The 19,723-nt window shown below is 36.8% G+C and overlaps 1 protein-coding gene across 9 annotated transcripts; it reads left to right on the forward strand.

Moving 5' to 3' along the window:
* The first annotated feature begins 1,018 nt into the window (after window positions 1-1,018).
* RPE (ribulose-5-phosphate-3-epimerase) lies at window positions 1,019-18,740 on the forward strand. Of its 9 annotated transcripts, none has more exons than XM_012751466.3 (7): window positions 1,069-1,201; window positions 1,861-1,891; window positions 9,010-9,089; window positions 14,349-14,488; window positions 14,844-14,978; window positions 15,471-15,557; window positions 17,197-18,740. In XM_012751466.3, the coding sequence occupies exons 4-7, from the start codon at window positions 14,351-14,353 to the stop codon at window positions 17,317-17,319; spliced, it is 483 nt and encodes a 160-aa protein (XP_012606920.1). In that variant the 5' UTR covers window positions 1,069-1,201; window positions 1,861-1,891; window positions 9,010-9,089; window positions 14,349-14,350; the 3' UTR covers window positions 17,320-18,740. The 9 variants fall into 9 exon arrangements, with proteins under 9 accessions (XP_012606912.1, XP_012606913.1, XP_075862021.1 ...); XM_012751461.3 differs by having other exon boundaries at window positions 1,122-1,212; XM_012751458.3 differs by lacking the exon at window positions 1,861-1,891 and having other exon boundaries at window positions 1,019-1,212.
* The last annotated feature ends 983 nt before the right edge of the window (window positions 18,741-19,723 follow it).

Consider the following 19,723-nt stretch of genomic DNA (forward strand, 5'->3'; position numbering starts at 1 on the left):
AAAATGAAGACCAAAAGATACAGGGAAAATTGTCCATTTTTATACTTAGGTTCAACAAAGTATGGACAGTGATGTAGAAATATGATTAGATAGAAAGTCTAATGTTATGCCACAGGATCATCTCTGGAATAGGGGTCTTATGACCTATAATCAAAGTAGTACAGATAATTTCTTTATGGCTATCTTTTACAAGGTGGTGGGGAGTGGAAGAGAAAAGTTAGAGTAACATATTTAGATTTTATGGCTGGCTTTGGGGAAAAGGGGCTCTGGTTTCAATGACCCGTCTAAGGGAAGATGGATTCTAGTTTCTATGATGATCCTTCGGGAAGAATGAGACAGAGACAAGAATGCATAATGTTACAGTAAAACATTTGTTTCTGAGGCCTTCCTTTTCTGAGCCCTAACAGAAGGAAAAACAGAAAGGAAGGTAATAATAGCTACCACTTTTTGTACTGAGCACTAGGCATCTTGCTGGGAGAATTACCTGCATTTGCTCACTTAATCCTCACAATCACCTAAGGCTGGGCACTGTCTTTACACATGAGAAAACGAAGCAAGAAGTGACTTGCCAGGTCACCCAGCTAGTATCTGGCAGAGCCAGGATTACTCTAGTTCTTAAGAATTGTTCTAAGACAGAGAAATAAGAGGGAGGAAGGCTTTTGTTGTTGTTTTAAAGAGCAAGCACAAGAGCTGGAGAGGAAAGGAAAGGAACGCATGCATATGCACGCGGCGGAGAAATTAAAAGTAAAGTGAGGTCAAGAGCCAAGAAGAGAGAGCTGCACGGGAAGGAAAACGAAAAAAGCTTAAGGAAACTCCTTGACTAGCGGCGAGAAGCGGAAGACCCAAGAAGAGTGTAACAAGGTCAGAAAACTAGGAAAAGATTCCTATGTCAGGCCCCGCCCCTCGGTCATCGGCTGGTAGCCCCTCCTCCTCCGAGGAGGCGGGACTTCCTCATCGGGGGCCACTGCTTCCGGCAGAGTCCGGAAGCCTGTAGGAGAAGGGGCGGGGCCAAAGCTGCGCGCCCAATCGGGGCGACGCCTTCGTCTTGCGGTGGGACTCGTGAGGTAACCTGCTCTTAGGAACCAGCAGTATGGCGTCGGGCTGCAAGATTGGCCCGTCTATCCTCAACAGCGACCTGGCCAATTTAGGGGCCGAGTGCCTCCGGATGCTAGACTCTGGGGCGGATTATCTGCACCTGGATGTAATGGACGGGTAACTCCTCGGGGCTCGGGTCGGACTTGCGCGGGGGCAGGATGGGCGCACCTTTATTGAGTGCCTGTTGGATGCACGGCGTCCCTGTGCCACCGAGCGCCTCACTCTGAACGCGATACTGAGAAGTGCACTGGGGTGGAAGCCTTGGGGGCCTTGGCAGGAGCGGACTTGACGCGGCATCTTGAGCTGCGGCCGGGTCCCAAACCTCAACTCCTCCCCTCCCCCCATCTAACGCGTGGACTTCTAGCGCTTAGGACCCGGAAGCGACCTTAAATCTCCAGGACATTTCTTTCATTTTCAGTTGGAGAAACTGAAGCCCAAGAGGATAAGCATGACCTGCCCAAGCTCGTATAGCTAGTTAGTGGCAAAACTGGGGAGACTAACTTGTGTAACGATAAAGAGCGTGGCACGTGGAGTCACATTGCCCGAGTTATGCCACTTGCTGGTTACCTTGGACAAGCCACTTAATCTCATTGAGCTTCAGTTTCATTATTTGAAAAATGGGAATACTAATAGAATCTACCGCTTAGGCGTCTCTGGAAGGTGAAATGAGCGAATACACGTTCACAGTGCCTGACATACAGTAAATTCTCTGTAATTGTTGTATCATTATTCAAATTATGATTTTCCTGTCTATTCTCTCTTCAGGCACCCTGCTCTTCAGGGAGGTCAGTTTTTTGTAAGTAATTTTTAAGCACTGTAGTTATAGCACATAATGTTTGGAATCAGGATACTAGTTTCTGAAGTTGGTTATAAAATAAGAAAACAAACTTAGAGAAAACATTAAGACTCCCTCAAGATTACACAAGATTGGGACAGACTTGCAACTTGGCTGTTGGGTTTGCCAAATAGTTCTTTGAGCCCCACTGTTAACTGAACATAAAATCATAAATGCCATTACCTTGGGTGGAAATAGAAAAATAAATCTATTTCAAATAGATAAAAAACTCTGCCTTCATTAAATTTGCAAATTGGTATTTATACAAAAAATGATTAATTACTTTTTAATGTCACTCTCACTTCTCTATGAGTTTTGTCTTTCTTTGTTCTATTGGGTTAAATCTGTTTTTCTCTTTTGTTTTTCCACCTAGTTACCTTACCAGTTTGCACAACTGATAATGACAAGACCTTGACTTTAGAGTACTAAGAATAATAGGGTAAATGTGTAAAAAGTTTAGTAAATATTACCTCTCACAAAAGCTTGATTTTTAGTTTGCCATTTTATATAGTTTTACTTATATACTTTATTTTTGACAGCTTTGCTTGAAAGCCATAAATTGTCACGTGTAATAAACTGATTGTGTAATTTAGAGATGGATAGTTATATTTTAGTGCCTGAGAAAACACCTAAGGGGTTTCAGAATGGAGGATAAAGTATACCTACGTGTATATTTGTGAGTCTATTTGATGCAGAAAGCAGTTTGGTTTTAAATAAGTCATGTGTGAGTAAGTGAATGAATGGGCAAAATAATTTGTTTCAGTTTACCAATCAAGAATATTAATGATAATGATAGTAACAGTATTTATGAGCACTTGACTGTTTCTCTTCTGATGCTTTTTAAAAGTGAATTAACTGGCCAGGTGCGATGGCTCATGCCTGTAATCCTAGCACTCTGGGAGGCCGAGGCCGGCAGATTGCTCGAGGTCAGGAGTTCAAACCCAGCCTGAGCAAGAGTAAGACCCCATCTCTACTATAAGTAGAAAGAAATTAATTGGCTAACTAATATATATAGAAAAAATTCGCTGGGCATGGTGGCCCATGCTTGTAGTCCCAGCTACTCTTGAGGCTGAGGCAGGTGGATCGCTTGAGTCCAGGAGTTTGAGGTTCCTGTGAGCTAGGCTGACACCACGGCATGCTAGCCCAGGCAAGAGAGTGAGACTCTGTCTCAAAAAAAAAAAAAGTGAGTTAACTCATACGACCTTATTAGCTTGGTGCTGTTATTACCCACTAGCATTTGACAATGAGGAATGAGGCTCAGAAAGGTTGTTCCACCAGAAGAGGCAGAGCTTGGCTGAGCTGGTTAGCAGTGTCCCAAACAGTATGCTGCAATGTTTCTTAGGCTGGGGATATGAAAACGGGTTGTGGAGCCCTGTCCAAAGGTGGTTAACTACAACATACTTTCCCTCCCAATACTGCCTCCATGTTTTTCTCTCTTTTTTTTTTTTGGAGACAGTCTCTTTTTTTTTGGAGACAGTCTCACTATATTGCCCTGGCTAGAGTACAGTGGCATCAACAACCTCAAATGCCTGGGCTCAAGTGATCCTCCTGCCTCAGCCTCCTGGAGTAGTTGGAACTACAGACACACACCATGCCACCCAGCTAATTTTTTCTATTTTTTAGTAGAAGTGGGGTCTCACACTTGCTCGAACTCTTGAGCTCAAGTGATCCTCCCTCCTCCACTTCCTGGAGTGCTAGAATTACAGGTGAGCCACCATGCCTGGCTAATGTTTCTCTTTTTTTCTAGCCCCTTTTGAGAATCACATTTAGCATTACACTATGGATGCGCTTGTTTTCTAGTCTCTCCTTCCCTTGCCCAGGCCCCCAAAACTGATTTTTTTCATTTAGAAAGTCAGAAACTAGTTTTGGGAGCACTGGAAGGTGGGGGCACTAGTATGGTTGGGTATGTAGAATAAAGGACAAATTGATTCTGAGGCGGTGGCGGGGGGAATCCTGGAAAACACATAAATTCATCATGACAGGATAGTGACTGAAATGTGTTGATCCTAAGCATGGAAACAGCAAATAAGCCATTTATAAGTTAGTTACCAAGAATTAAAATTGGGGAGATTTCACATTAATATTAGATTTTTGACTTTTGAAAAAAATCCAAAGATTTGCCAATACTGGGCCCCCAATCTCAGAAGGCCATTTGGGCTGGAGCTGAATGGAGCAGCCCTACCTTTAGCCAGGTTATATCTGTCATTTGGCCCTTTCCCTACCTGCTCTGTTATGCTCCTTGAAATGTTATCTGCCAACTCCCATTGGCATTTGAGTTTGTGGTTCCTGATTCATAGGTAGCTTGTCTTCTAGATATAATCTTGTACATTTTATACCAACCTTGATCCTCTTCTGGCCATCTCTGACGTGTTGGGAGACAGAATAAAGATCTGAAACTGTCTGCAATATACTGCATTACAATTATATAATTAAAGCTTAAGAGTGATGATGGAATATGATGAGAGATAAAAAAAATTGTATTCCTGTATTATAAACAATTATGGTTTAATTCTAGTAAGTCCCTGGGATAAAGAGATATAGATACTGTTTTTTTTTTTTTTTTTTTGGAGACAGAGTCTCACTCTGTTGCCTGGACTAGAGTGTCATGGCATCAGGCTAGCTCACACAGCAACCTCAAACTCCTGGGCTCAAGCAATCCTCCTGTCTCAGCCTCCGAGTAGCTGGGACTACAGGCATGCGCCACCATGTCTGGCTAATTTATATATATATATATATATATATATATTTTTTTTTTAAGTTGGCCAATTAATTTTCTTTCTACTTTTAGTACAGATGGGGTCTCGTTCTTGCTCAGGCTGGTCTCAAACTCCTGACCTTTAGCAATCCTCCAGCCTTGGCCTCCCAGAGTGCTAGGATTATAGGCATGAGCCACCGCGCCTGTCCAAGAGATACTTTTTAAGTGCATTTTATTTCTTGCAGACTTTAAGTAGTACCTTCAGGGGAGGGGGGAAAAAGGCAGAATAATATAATGATGAAGCAGACTTTGATAAAATGTCTCTTCATTAGAGTGAAGTAATTTTGTGATTTCCAGGCTGGTGTGTTAAGAATTCTCTGAAGCATTTGTTAAAATTCAGATTCCCGGGTCCTCTGGAGTCAGTAGGCTTGAAGTAGAGCCTGTAAATCTATTTGTAGCAAGTGCTTCCATGATTACTATTGTCAGCCAAATTCAGGACATCGTGACTTAATGTTTGGGTTTGTAGCCCTTTATTCTTATTGCTTAGCCATACGCCTTTGGTTTCTTCTCAGAATATTGGTACAATTTTGTTCTTCCACTGTATTTGGTGAATCTATTGCATTGCATTGATTTTCAGTAGCACAAATTAGTCACGTAGTTTTTATATGTTATATTTTTCAATAAAGTGAAAGTGTATTTTTTTGATTCTCTTATTTCCTCAGGGTGTGGTTATTATATTTTTCTTGTAAAATTCCAATAGGCCTTACTGTCTGCTTATCTGACCCTTATTTCAAGTTTTAAGTAAACAACATTTTATCCATAACTCTGACAATCATTGCTCAGGCAAATGGTAATTTCCTATATAATAGAAATCCAGTCTCCAAGGGCTAAGATGTTATTGAGTGAAAGCGTCTGTACCCATCCACCTTACTTGTCCCTTTCAGATGTAGCCTGAATCCTCAACTTTTTTTTAAGTTTCTTCTCCCCTATAATTTATTTTTTCTATTGTTGTCATTGTAGGGGCAGATGAGCATAGTAGTTAAGAGCCTGACTTTGTAGCCATATTGCCTGCATTGAACTTCTGCCTCCAGCACTTACTGGTTGTGTGACCTTGGGTCTCTTTTCCTCATCTGTAAAATACCAGTAATAGAACCTACCTCATAGGGTTGCTGTGAGGTTTTAGTGATTTAATGTATGGAAAGTGTTTAGAACTGTACTTGGCCTACATATAAGTTTTTTTATTAACACTCATTCTGCCTGTCATATAAACTTAAGAACTTAACCATAGTCTATTCTAACTCCCCTACCACCAAACACATACCCAGTTATTCAATAAATCTAAGTATTAAGTCATTAAATATGAAGTGTCCGATTTTGAATCAAAAGTGTAGTTTATTATATATCTCAAATGAGAAGCAGTACAATTAATCAATGTATGTGCCTAACTAGTGACACAGTTTTGCCATCTTAACGGTAGCTTGTTTATAACAGCAGCAAAGAAGCCTGGAGAGCGAAAGGCGTTTTCCACAGCTTGTTGAGAATTGAATATTTTTCCTTGCAAGAATTGGTCCTGAGCCTGGATGTAGTTAGTGGTAGTCAGTTGGTGCAAAGTCTAGTGAATATGGTGGGTGACAGAGAGTTTCCAAGTCCAGCCTCTGTAGTTTGAGCAGCAATGTTTTCTGTGACACATGGTCTTGTAAGAAGGGGCCTCTCTGTTGACCAGTCTGGGCTTCTTAATCATAAGCATCCTCATTATTTTGTCCAGTTGGTGGCAGTTGACATCCACTGTAATCAACTGACCAGGTTTCATGAAGCTGTAGTGGATAATACCAGCACTGGACCACCAAACAGACACTGTTAGATTTTTTTGATGAATGTTGGGTTTTGGACTGTATTTCTGCACTTCATCTTTATCCAGCTGTTGTGCTGCATGCTTGGGATTGTCAAAAAGAATCTGTTTTTCATCATACATCACAATACGATGTAGAAATAATTTGCCTTTATGTTCTGATAGCAAAGAAAAGCAAACTTTAAGATGAATTCTCTTCTGACATCCTTTAATTCATGTAGAACCCATCTATCAAGCTTCTTTACCTTGCCCATTTGTTTCAAATGGTCCAGTATTGTTGGAATAGTAACGTCAAACCTTGCTGCTAATTCATGCATAGGTTGAAATGGATTCACTACCACTACAGCTTTTAGCTCATCATTATCCGCCTTGGTCTCAGGCCACCCACACGTGGCTCATTTTCAAGACTAAAATCACTCAACTATCAAGGTACTATGCATTTGTTCATTATTCACATCCTTCCCAAACAGTTCATTTATATTTCCAGCTGTCTGCACTGCCTTGGTTCCAGGATGGAACTCATATTCAAAAATAACACAAATTTTTTACCTACGCATGCATGGTTTTACAAAAATTGCTCTAAAAATTGTTTTGAAAGGTAATTACAAGCCAAAACGTGCATTCAGAAGACTGAGGATATACCTTCACAAGAAGTGTCAAAGTGAAACATCAGAGATGTCAACTGTTTAGGAAATCTGACATTTCATACTTCATAGCCTAATAGTTTTGCGTGTCCTTGTCATTCTTATTGTTCTTTGCTACTTAACAACACTTCTTACCTTTTTATAATTTACTGCCCACTCCGCCTTATTTACTATATGCTTTTTGCTTTAAAAATCATATGTACAGCAGGATAAAATCCAAACAGCTGAGCTTGGCATTTGACACCTTTAATGTGATACAATCTACCTCCTATCTTTTTCACACTAGTCAAGTTGATCAATACCTACCACTTCCCCCTACTTTGAACATGTTTATTTCTGCCTTTGCTTCATTTTCAGCCTCTTTTCTTTTCCCATCTTTATAGATCCTATTTGTTTTGTTAATCTTATGATCGTCTCCTCTTTTAATGTTTGGTATGTTTTATCTGCAGTCACATATTGCCTACCTGTTACTGCTTAGCTTTTCTTGTAATCCTCATTTAGAGTGGTATCTTACTTTAACAAAGCCGTTTCTCAGTTTCTCATTCATTTAACGTAGGGGTTCTCACCCTTTTTAAACAGAGGGCCAGTTCATTGTCCCTCACTGTTGTAGGGCCGGACTATAGTTTAAAAAAAACTATGAACAAATTCCTATGCTCACTGCACATATCTTATTTTGAAGTAAAAAAACAAACGGGCAAAAACACCCACATGTGGCCCATGGGCCATAGTTTGAGGACACCTGATTTAACGGTTTAGTGTGAGTGTCCTTCCATCCTGTGTCCCTGCAATTCCTTAAGGGCTTTTTTGGCAGTAAAGTAAAGTGAGAGTAGGAAAGTAATACTACTTAACATCTGCAATGACACCCATCAGTTACACTCACAGTTCAGTGGGAGAACTAATCACGGCGGGGGTGTGGGGGGGCTGAATGTAAAGGGATCTGGGAAATGTTCTTGACTGAGTTGGCTTCCCGTTGATAACTATTCCATAACAATAGGGTTGTGTATTCTGATGTGTTGTTGGCCAGCTCTATCATCTCTTGCCAATGAGATTTTAAACTCTCCTAGTGTACATAGAAACTCTAGCATATTTTTTTATAAACAGTACTCTCAATCACCTCATATGGTGCTTGCATGTAGGAGGTTTCACTAAATATTTAAGTGATATAGTTACAGAACAAAAAGATAAACTGGAGTAGGTTAAACGTTAAGTACTTTGAGTCTGATAGTAAGCAGACTTACTTGGAATCCTATCTATACAAATTATTAACTGGGTGACTTAGGATGTTATTTATCCTGTGTTCTTCAAATGGGGCTGATAATAGTACTTAACTACATGAGGCTGTTGTGAAGATGAATGCTTGGCATATAGTAAGCCCTCAGTAAAAGCTAGTTATTATTAATAAACACATCAAGTTTCTTTACTGGTGATCTTTAAGAAAGATTAAGTAAACTGTCATGTCGTACCTTCTGATAGAAGTGGATTAGAACTATCTACCAGGCTTCCTGTGATAGGTTAGGATTCAGGATACCTGTATTGGAGTCCAGAACTTACTATTGTATGACTTGGGCAAGTCATAAAACCTGTGGGTTTTTGATTTTGTCATCTTTTTATTTTCACCTGTCATGAGTTATGAATTATACAATCAAATCATTAGGAAGATGTGTGTGACATTATGACTTGTTGAAATATCAGGGAGATACTGTTTAATAAAACTGAAATTATCCAGGTGTTTCCATTTTCAGTATTGTTTAATACTGATGATGTTAAGTATTAATTTGAAAAATATTGCAATCCCAAAGGGTCCCCTCAACCCCCATCAGAATTCATATTGAGAGTGATACAGACACTGAATTGAAAACATTTTCAGAGTAAGATTTTGTTTGTCTTGTAGGCATTTTGTTCCCAACATCACCTTTGGTCACCCTGTGGTAGAAAGCCTCCGAAAGCAGCTAGGCCAGGACCCTTTCTTTGGTAAGTGGGTGTTATGCCATCTGAAGCTGGATGTGTTGTTCAAGTAAAGGAAAAATGGACGATTGATTTCTTAACTACTTCCAAGTTCATCAAGTACACCCTTGCCCTGCTCCTGGGGGGCTTTGTTGGCCTGATTCCAGTAAGTGAGCCAACCCAATGTTTTCTTGCCCCAAGGCTGTGGCACTTGCTATTTTCTGCCTGGAAAGCTATTAGCTTGGCCTCCTTCCTCGTCTTTGGGCCTTAGGTCATTTGCACAGGATTTTCTGAGCACCCTATCCTAAATTAACCTTTATCCAATTATCTTACCACCTTGTTGGTTTTTTTTCCTTAGAATTTCTTTCAATCAAGATTACCTTTATCAGACTATATACTCTATGAGGGATTGAGTACATCTTGTTTGCTGTGATTTTCCTAAAGCTAGGCATAGCCACATTTTTGGGGTTCATTATAATTATTAAATGAATTTATGAATTAGTTGATTGGCTTATGGTCTAGAAGCTGTTTACTTCATGCAAATTGGAGTTTCCTACAAGTGGAGCCTAAATATTATCTATTCTAATATCATAAGACAATGTGAATTAGGATTTTTAAGATTATGTAGATTGGGTGTGATGGCTCAGACCTATAATCCCAGCACTTTGGGAGGCTGAGGTGGGGTATTGCTTGAGGCCAGCCTGAGCAATATAGTGAGATCCCATCTCTACAAAAGAAATTTTTTTAAATTAGCCTGGTAGCATAAGCCTGTAGTCCCAGCTACCTGGGGGGCTGAGATGGAGGATCATTTGACCCCACACGTTTGAGGTTGCAGTGAGCTATGATGATGTCACGGCACTCCAACCTGGTCACCAGAGGGGGACATTATCTCAAAAAAAAAAAAAATGATAGTGACCTGGTAGTTACTTCACATGGAACATAGATTCAGTCCTCATATTTTTATCGTGTTATACTAAATTAGCAATGCCTCACTTGCCAAATGTTGTATATATCAGAAATTTTACAAGTTTTTGTAAATAGTGCTTTTATGTAGCTATTGGAATTTAGTAGAACTTAGTTTTGTTTTTTTTAATCAGTATATCGTGGACCAGTTTTATGAAGGAGTCTGTGATGTTCAGTATGCCACATGTAGCTATTTAAATTTAAATTAAGTAAATTTAAAAATTCAGTTTCACATTCACCACATAGCAAATTTTAAGTAGCCACATGTTTGTACAGTGCAGCAGTGGAATATTTCTGTCATCACAGAAGGTTCTGTTGTATAGAGCCTCCTTTGTAGAGGCTCTTTGTAGGATCCATCTACTTTGAGTGCACCAAAGAAAATGTGCATTACCACCTCATTTATGTGGCATGGGAAACAGTGTTCCACCAACATATTTATCATTTTGAAATTTCCAGTAGTGGAATATAATTTTCTGATTATCTAAAGTCTTTTTTTTAAAACTACATTTTGGATGTAAAAATTTACGTGAATTTTCCAAAATAAGTTTCTTAACCTTATACCAGATACCATGACTTTTTCTGTGAATTAAAGTTCTTTTCATGACTATGAGAGGTAGACGAAATAAATAACATTGTTTGCTTCTCCTCTACAGTGCCACAGAGTCCTCTGCTTCTGGCTTTCTTGTGTGAATTTAAATTTTTTTTTATTTTTTATTTTTTCCTTTTTTCTCTCTTTTATTTGGGTTCCTTTTGTCACATCTCTATGCGTTTCCTTTTACCAATCCTACTGCCACCACCACACACAATCTGCTTTTTCTTTCTGTTTTTAGTTTGTTGTTAGCTGATAAACTTGCTAATTAATCTTTCTAGAATTTGCCCGTACAGATGAATGAACTCCATGTGCTTTAATATTTGGGTTTATAACCTTTGTTTTTTATATTAAGAAGTGTTTGTTTAATTCTTAGATCTTGGTTGTTGGATAAGTGATGCATGAATGTGTACTAGTAACTAGATCACATGTTTGTTGTATAACTGCTAAAATTTTAACTGTTCAGTTTTAGTATTGAGTAGAAATAACCTCATAAGAAGTAGTGATAGGAAAAAGTCTGTTCTTGTTATTCTCTCAATCAGTGATCCTCAAGTGTAATATAAGGACCCATGGAAATCCTTAAGACCCTTTCAGATCATGCATGAGGATATCAAAACTATTTTTATAATGCTAAGGTATTATTAGGCACTATCTGTGCTGGTGTTGCAAAAGCAGTGGTGAATTAGTTTGGTGGTGCCTTAAGGCAAATCCAGGCAGTGGTATTGAACTATACCAGTGATCATATTCTTTATCGCCATGTTCTTGCAGTAAACATCCTTGATGAAGCAGTACAAATTATTTTAATAAATCTTTGTCCTTGAATACATGTCTTTTTATATATTTTGTGTGACAGGATAGGAAGTAGATATGAAGCACTTATCCTGCATATTAGAACATAATGGTTTTCTCATGGAAAACCGCTTGTACCATAGTTTTGAATTATGATCTTAAGTAGCTGCTTTTTTCATGAACACTGTTTTACTCCTAAGAACAACTGGCAGATGAACTCTGGTTTTTCAGATTTGGCTATTTTACCAAAATTTTCTTTAAAATAAACTGAGAATGTCACTTCAAGAAAGATACCTTGTCATTTTTGGTTGTCACTGATATAGTTAGAGCTTGGAAGGGAAAATTAGAATTTTGGAAAACTTATATCTTACCACTGTGAGCTTGACAGCTTCCCAATACTTAACAGATTTTCCAGTGAGATCCATAGTGATTTTAACAAATGTAATTTTGGGGTAATATGGAATGAAATCTATTACTATTTAGAAGATCTGTGTATCTCAGTGAACCAATACTTAAAAGATCTATTTAAATATAAGATAAAACAGGTTTTAATGTAACAAAGTACGACAAGTTCACTGATAAAATTTACAGATTGCACGTTGCAGCTAACTTTTATAAAACTACCACTTACTGAGTTTTAGTATAGAATCAGGGTGATATCCATACTTATCTGAAAAGGCTATTAATATACTGCTGTCTTTTTCATGCAATTTTCTCCTCCTTTTTCTTAATGAAAACAATACATAAACAGTCCCCGACTTGATGGTTTGACTTACAATTTTTTGACTTTATGATGGTGTGAAAGTAATACTTATTCAGGAGGAACCACACTTCCAAACCTATACAACCATTTTGTTTTTCACTTTCAGTACAGTATTCAGTAAATTACATGAGATATTCAGCAATGTATTATAAAATAGGCTTTGTGTTTGATAATTTTGCCCAACTATAGGCTAATGTAAGTGTCATGAGCACATTTAAGATAGGCTAGGCTAAGTTATTATGGTGTTCTGTAGGTTAGGTGTATTAAATGCATTTTTATTTACAATATTTTCAATTTGCAATGGGTTTTACTGGGACGTAACCCCATTCTAAGTCGTGGAGCAGTTATATTGCAACAGATTGGATGCAGAACAGATAGGAATGTCTTCTGTTAAGCCAGACATTCAAGATGTGTAAAGATGTAAAACAACACTCTTAATTTACATGGAATAGATTCATTATTATTATTTTTAAATGAGTTAATATGTAGATACTTTAGAATGTCTTAGTTTGAATTTCTAATGCAGTAAATATTTATAAATATAACCTACAGCAACAAAAGTTTCTTGGGATCTTTAATAATTTTTAAGAGTGTAAAGGGAGTGTAATATTAGAATGTTTGAGAACTGCTGATCTTACGTTAACTGTAGGCAGATTTGCTGAAATGTTTACTCCCTGAACAATGTGAAGATTTTCTAGTGAGGGTTGCCAGTGGTTCTACATGCTAGAGATTGAGTAAGGATGACTAGCAGTCTGGTAACTGAAGGAATGAATGAACTAGATATGTTAAACCAGATTCAATTTGCCTTATTTAAAATACAAAGGAAGAAATACTAGATTGAATATATTTTTTAAGAATAAAGTTTTACCTATTAAAATATGTTCTAATTTAATTACTTTTTCTGGTTTAAAATGTGAGCTTTAATCATGGCTTTATTAGTCAAACTTTATATGCTCTTTTACTGACATTTTTTTTCAGAGCTTTATTGCATTTTATGATCTTCGAGTTCTGGAATGTTAGAATTTTTTTCTTAAATGTAGTTTAGCTATGTTAAAATGTGCTTCCTCTAGCCAAACATAAAGCTCAAAAACTCCTCATACCATCTGTTGAGCACAGGATTGTTCTCAGGGTTATTTCTTGGTTTAGCCTTTTTTAAGCGTCCTTTTCCTTCTCATGAAATGCTATTATGTTCTAAGTTGAGATCTTTAAGAAGGCCATTCCCATTTTTCCCTTATGTGTTTATATGAATTAAGCTTTAGAATTAAAATATCAGGCTTCTTCTAGTCAACATGTCCTTCCTCCTAAATCTGTTCTTACCCCTGCAGTCTTCTCCTCTCAGTTAATTACAGTTCTGTTCTTCTATTAATAGTTGATTAGACCAAAATTCTTGGCCACCATCCTGATTTTCCTCTTAGCCTCCACATCTAATCCATCAGCTACTCTGTTGGCTCTAATTTCAGAACATACCCATCCTCAATTGCTGCCATAATTTTCCCCTGGATTATTGCCATAGTAGCCTCCTTAGTCAGATCTTGTCACTTATTCACTCAACATCCTGTTCTGTTTTTCCTATCTCTTTGGGAGTAAAACCCAATGGCCTGCAGAGCTCTGTGCTTTTTCTCCTCACCACACGCCTCTCTGACCTGATGGGTGCATCCCCTGCCCTAACCTCAATTGACCTTATTTACTGTCAACCTGGTGTGCATTTTGTTTATTGTTTGTTTTTCACTGAGAATGTAATTCCTGTGACAACAGATTTTTGCCTGTCTTTGTTCTGTCTCTAGGGCCTATAATAGTTCATGGTGTAGTAATTGCTCAGTAAATGTTTGAAAGAATTTGATTTAGCTTTCTTAGAGAAAATGAGGCTACACAGATAATATACCTTCTTTAACTTTTTTTGAGTGGCATTTCTGGGACCTCCACCTGGGTTTCTTGATTTCTGATCATTAACTTTTCATATATAGCACCATATGCTTTTTGTGGAAAAGTGTTTTTTCATAAATGAATTTAACCATGACCTTGTCTTTAGGATAAAGGGAAACTATACTAAAGCAGTACTATTTAACAATTTTTGTGATACTAAAGAGTTTATGTCTGAAATGGCAAAAATACAGGCTGGCTTCAATAATATGAGCCAGGTATTTTCCTTTCGGTAATATTTAGATGTGTCTTTTCTTTCTAGACATGCACATGATGGTGGCCAGGCCGGAACAGTGGGTAAAGCCAATGGCTGTAGCAGGAGCCAATCAGTACACCTTTCATCTTGAGGCGACTGAGAACCCAGGGGCTTTAATTAAAGACATTCGGGAGAATGGAATGAAAGTAAGAAATCAGTGATGACAGTTATGTTTTATACCATTCACTTTCAGAGTTTGCAAAATAGGAATTGATAGCTGTAGAAGACCCGACTTAAACAGCTGTTCTTCAGCAGTGACTTGTTTGTCAGATAGATAGGATTTATGTATTTCAGTAATGTTTTCTGACCTTTAGGAAACATTTACATTTAATAGCCTTGTTAACTTTTTTTTTAGACTGAGGTAGTAGTCTGAATAATTTATATACTCCCTTTATTGTTCTACTTTGTAAGAATAGATATTTCTACTGGGCCTGCTATGCCACAATAATATAATACAGAAATAACTGTTAATGTGATGTAGCAAATTTATCTCTGTTGCAGGTTGGCCTTGCCATCAAACCAGGAACTACGGTTGAGTATTTGGCACCATGGGCTAATCAAATAGATATGGCCTTGGTTATGACAGTGGAACCTGGGTTTGGAGGGCAGAAATTCATGGAAGATATGATGCCAAAGGTAAAAAAAGTATTTGATTCTAGAGTGAAGCTTTTACTGTATGTGTTCATTCAGTAAGCATATATTGAAAGGCTTATATGTTAGACATGTCCTGTTCTGAAAGTGAGTAGATAAGGATGTCTGCAGATCATTCTAATATAGTATGATAAGTACTGTAGTAGATTTAGCTTTGGAAATTAGAAAAGGTATTATTTATCTTGTAATTTTCTTTCAAAGCCATTATCTCTATAACCTTTAGATCTCTTAGAAGTTTTCATTAACTATTGAGGGTTTGTCTTTGTCTTGATTCTATAACATATAGTTTCTGCAGTGACACGATAAATTGAATTCTAGAGTGTTCCTCAATAATACATTGTATTGATATAGTTAGTGTGTGAGATATTTGGACTTTTAATGGCTAATATTGGCTGTTTGACTTTATTTGGTTGTTTTGGTTGTTTTTTCCACCAAATATCCACTTTAGGAGTTACTTATTTCCTCATGTATATCTAGGTTCACTGGTTGAGGACCCAGTTCCCATCTTTGGATATAGAGGTCGATGGTGGAGTAGGTCCTGACACTGTCCATAAGTGTGCAGAGGTGAGATTGCTCCTAAGTTATAACTAGGCCAATTTCCTGTCAAATATAATCTCCAGGACATTGTCTCATGGGACAAAGGGAATTCCTGTGGTTCCTAAATTGACTTTTTTTCTTGGAAAAGTATTTTTTACTTACATGTAGAATTAGGAAAATAAGGAGCAGTAAGTTAATATTCTAAAATCACATAAATTGTTAAATAGTAAATCCTGGTTGTCTCAGTAATGCTGAAGAAAGTCCTTTTTTAAAAAAGAATATGTTAAGTGTCAGCCTGTTGGAAGATCATTAAGTGACATCTTGGAGTGAGAAATTTTTGCAAAATAGGGAAACTCCTTATCAAGGGGGGTGTGGGGAATAAAGAAATCTAGTAGACCTAATTATTATGTTGTCCGTTAGAACCTAGGTGTATTAGTTACCTATTTGTCCCATGTAAGAATGAACTAAAACCATTTTTGATGAAAATCTAGGCCTGGCATCCTTTGGCCGTATATGTAGAGGTGAGATAAGTTTTTTGTTTTGGTTTTTTCCTTCCCTCAGCTAGTTGATCTTAGGCTTCTGAAGGGCTTCTTGTAGCACCATGAGTGATTAAAGCTTACATGACCTGCTTTTTATTCAGCAATGTGGTATATCTGTACTTTTAGGTTCTTGTGTAACTGCCATACTTCTCTGTTTAATACATACCCATCAAAAGCTTGGCAGTAATAAATATGCAAGAGGGGCTGACCAGATCAATAAGCATATGTCCTCTGGTTCTTGTGGTTAACTGTGCTTTGCCATTATGCTATTCTTAACTTAGCTGAAGAGATGTGTTAAAGGTTAACCCTATAAAACTCATTGTTACAATTTCTATGAGAAATGCTGGAATGTAGTACTCAGTCATAGAGTGACAGTGTTTCACTGGAGAAATTTTCCTCAGCCTCCTCCCCCTTCTCTCCCTTTCTGCTAGCAGTGAATCACATAACAGATTAGGTTTCCATCCTCGAGTCAAATCCTAGGAAGCTCAGAACTAAATTTAGGACCCATCTTAGTAGCTTTCTTTTTTATTTTTTTGCTTCCACTTCTAAAAATAACATCTTAAATCATTTTTAAGCTACCTCAAAACCATTCTGGGGTGCAATGAAGTATAAATAGAAACATTCCATACCTTCTGACACTAAAAATGAGATTACTTAAATTTAATGTTTGCCATATTTTATGGGAAATTTCACATTTTAGCAATAATTGTCCTTACACACTATCTACAAATTCATATAAAAAATTCAAAGATTAAAAGACTTTTTTTTAGTAGTTGTGAGCCATTGGTATATATTGCCAAAAACCTTAATGAAATTGAGGATTAAAGGGTTTTAAACTTTATCTAATTAGCAAAGATGCCAGGTAGCTTATTTAGAATTCGTTTACCAAAAAGTTCAGTGATTTCTTAGACACATTAAAAAATAATTTCATATCCTCATTTGTGAACATTTTAACTTCTTTCCTTATTGAACTAGATTGCTTAACTCTGCTCATCTCAAAGCAGCTTTCATATGAATACAGTTAAGGTGTTGACAAATGCAAGAGTAGAAACTCTAGTCTAGGAATTCTGTTTTAGGTTCTTCTGCATCTTTCTTTCAGGCATAACCTAAATGTTTACTTCTTCCAGGCAGGAGCTAACATGATTGTGTCTGGCAGTGCCATTATGAGGAGTGAAGACCCCAGATCCGTGATCAACCTGTTAAGAAATGTTTGCTCAGAAGCTGCTCAGAAACGTTCTCTTGATCGATGAAACCATAAGGAGCCCAGTGTTTCTGCTCATGAATTCTCTATTGTAAAACAGGAATATTGGCTACCAAATCATATTGCAGTTGAGGCAGTACTGTTTTTCAAAGCAATTATTCATTCCAGTGATTAAAATCTATTGTGCAGAATGTTCTAAGAGGTTAGCAATTGGTGTGTATAACTGCATTTTTAGTCATGCAATTTAAAGATTAATGTAGTGAAATACTCAGTTTTTACTGGGAGACTTGATTTTTATGAAGAGTAAAAATAGTCTGTATTAAGGTTACAAATAGAAATGTGTCTTAATGCCTAAGGGAGGGCATATTAGCTATATGAAAAAAATTTTTTTGTATTTCTAAGAAAAATTTTCTGTTTCTCAGCTGTTTTCCAAATGCAAAGGAAATCCTTATGTTTTTCCTATTTCATGTCATTTGTGATTTGTTTATATGCTTGATAATATGAGAAGAATGGAATTTAAAAATATAAGCTTGGGTGGGATGGCATACCATATTATTGCATCTAAAACATTTATTTTTACCTTATACTTGACTCATAAAAAGTATAAAAACAAATATATGAAGCCCAGGGGTTCTAAAATACAAGCATAGATTTTATCAGGGTGTTTTCTTTGTCAAAAGCAGGTTATTCGGTGATTCCTCACCCCTGGTTTTCTCTAATCTCACCCACCATTCTTAAGAACATTGAATAACGCTGTTGTGTTAGCTCTACGTAGAAAGGAGAAAAGTAAAGCCTCTATCTGGAAATAATATTGGGTTGAATTCCGACTCTTTCCCTCTCTAGCTATTTAACCTTAACAAATCACCCAAACTTTTTTGTGCTTTTCTTAACTCACTTATACATTGAATGTAATTATAACAACTCTGAGGTGGTGTTGAGGATTTAAAAAGGTAATAGCATATATGTGAAGTTTCTAGTACTATTCCTAGAATTTAGAAGATGCTCAATACAAAGTGGCTAGAATCATATAAGTTTATATTTTGTGGGCTATAAAGTTCTTTGATATTTGCTTGTTAAATCTATAAATCACTCTTGTAAGTGGTAGTAAGGCAGGTATTTTTGTTGTCATTTTAAAAATGAAGAAACTAAAGCTCAGCAATAGGATGGTACCATGGAAAGGATCCTACTGGCATAGGATTTCTGATCTGTACTCTTACTACAATTAGAACCCATGGGAAGTGGGTTAGGCAAAAGAAGCTTCTTTTTATTTAACATTGTCTTATTTCCAGTCTAACTTTATCCTGTAGCAGAATCAGATGGCTGAAAATATTCTGGAACTATGGATCTTGACCCCAAGGATATATATTTTATACCAAGAAAGACCAGGTAGGCTAAAAGATGATAGGGTCTAGAGTTAATCTATAAACTAAATATTTATAACTGTGTTTGAAATTATAGAGACTACAAATATGTGTCGGCTACTTGTATTTCTTATAAATACTCTTGCTATATAATAAATGCAGCCAAAAATAACAGGACCAATATCATTAAACTTCTGGGGTATTATGAGTTTTGAGAAATAAAGTTTGCAAAATAAGAATGCTAACACTTAAGCATAGAATAGAGTTTGCTTGGGTTTTTTTCTTACATTATTAGGTAATAATTTGTTTCTTAATGTTTATTTTTATTTTGGCTTAGGAAAGGTTTATACCAGGAATAGGTGGTATTTAATCAAATCAGACAACACAAGGCATATAGAAATAACTTTAATTAAAAAATTTACATAGAAGATTATAATATGAGACATGACAAAGATTTGAATTTATTTGCCTGGACAATTTGGGTTTGTCTGGCTTTTGTTTTTTTTTATTTTTTGTTTTGTTTTTTTTTTTCTTTAAAAATAAATGTACAGTAAAACTACCAGCAAAAGTTTGTCAGTATTGAATTTGAATTTATTTTTTCCCTAAAAGGACCAGTATAATTTCTAATGCCTGGCTAAAACTTAGTGTCAAACCCCATAGAGTAGGCCAGATGGCCACGATTTTCAGTTGTATGGGTACTACAACTTGAATAACTTTTTTTACATGACAAAAGTGATTTATATAAATTGTCCTCAACTTTCACATAGAAAAAATGGTATAATAGCTTCTAAAGGAATTTTTATTAATGTCTACTCTTCAGTATCTAATAATGAAGCATCATCCTTTGAAAAATTTTAATTCTCAATGTAGGATGCAAGGAGGAATAGATGCTTATTTGAATAGAGTAAGCGATGTCGAGGAATGACCACATTAGCTAGAAATACAACCATTTTAAAAAAATTTTATACTGATAGGACTTTCCTATTTGTTGCTCATTTTAACTCTAATATGCTTGCTTATTCTGTTAGGAGTGAACAGAAAGCCTGTGGTTAGTCCAACAGATATCAGTGATTTTTGAATAAAGGAATATTG

This window comes from Microcebus murinus, chromosome 8, assembly GCF_040939455.1.
Source record: "Microcebus murinus isolate Inina chromosome 8, M.murinus_Inina_mat1.0, whole genome shotgun sequence".
NCBI lineage: Eukaryota > Metazoa > Chordata > Mammalia > Primates > Cheirogaleidae > Microcebus > Microcebus murinus.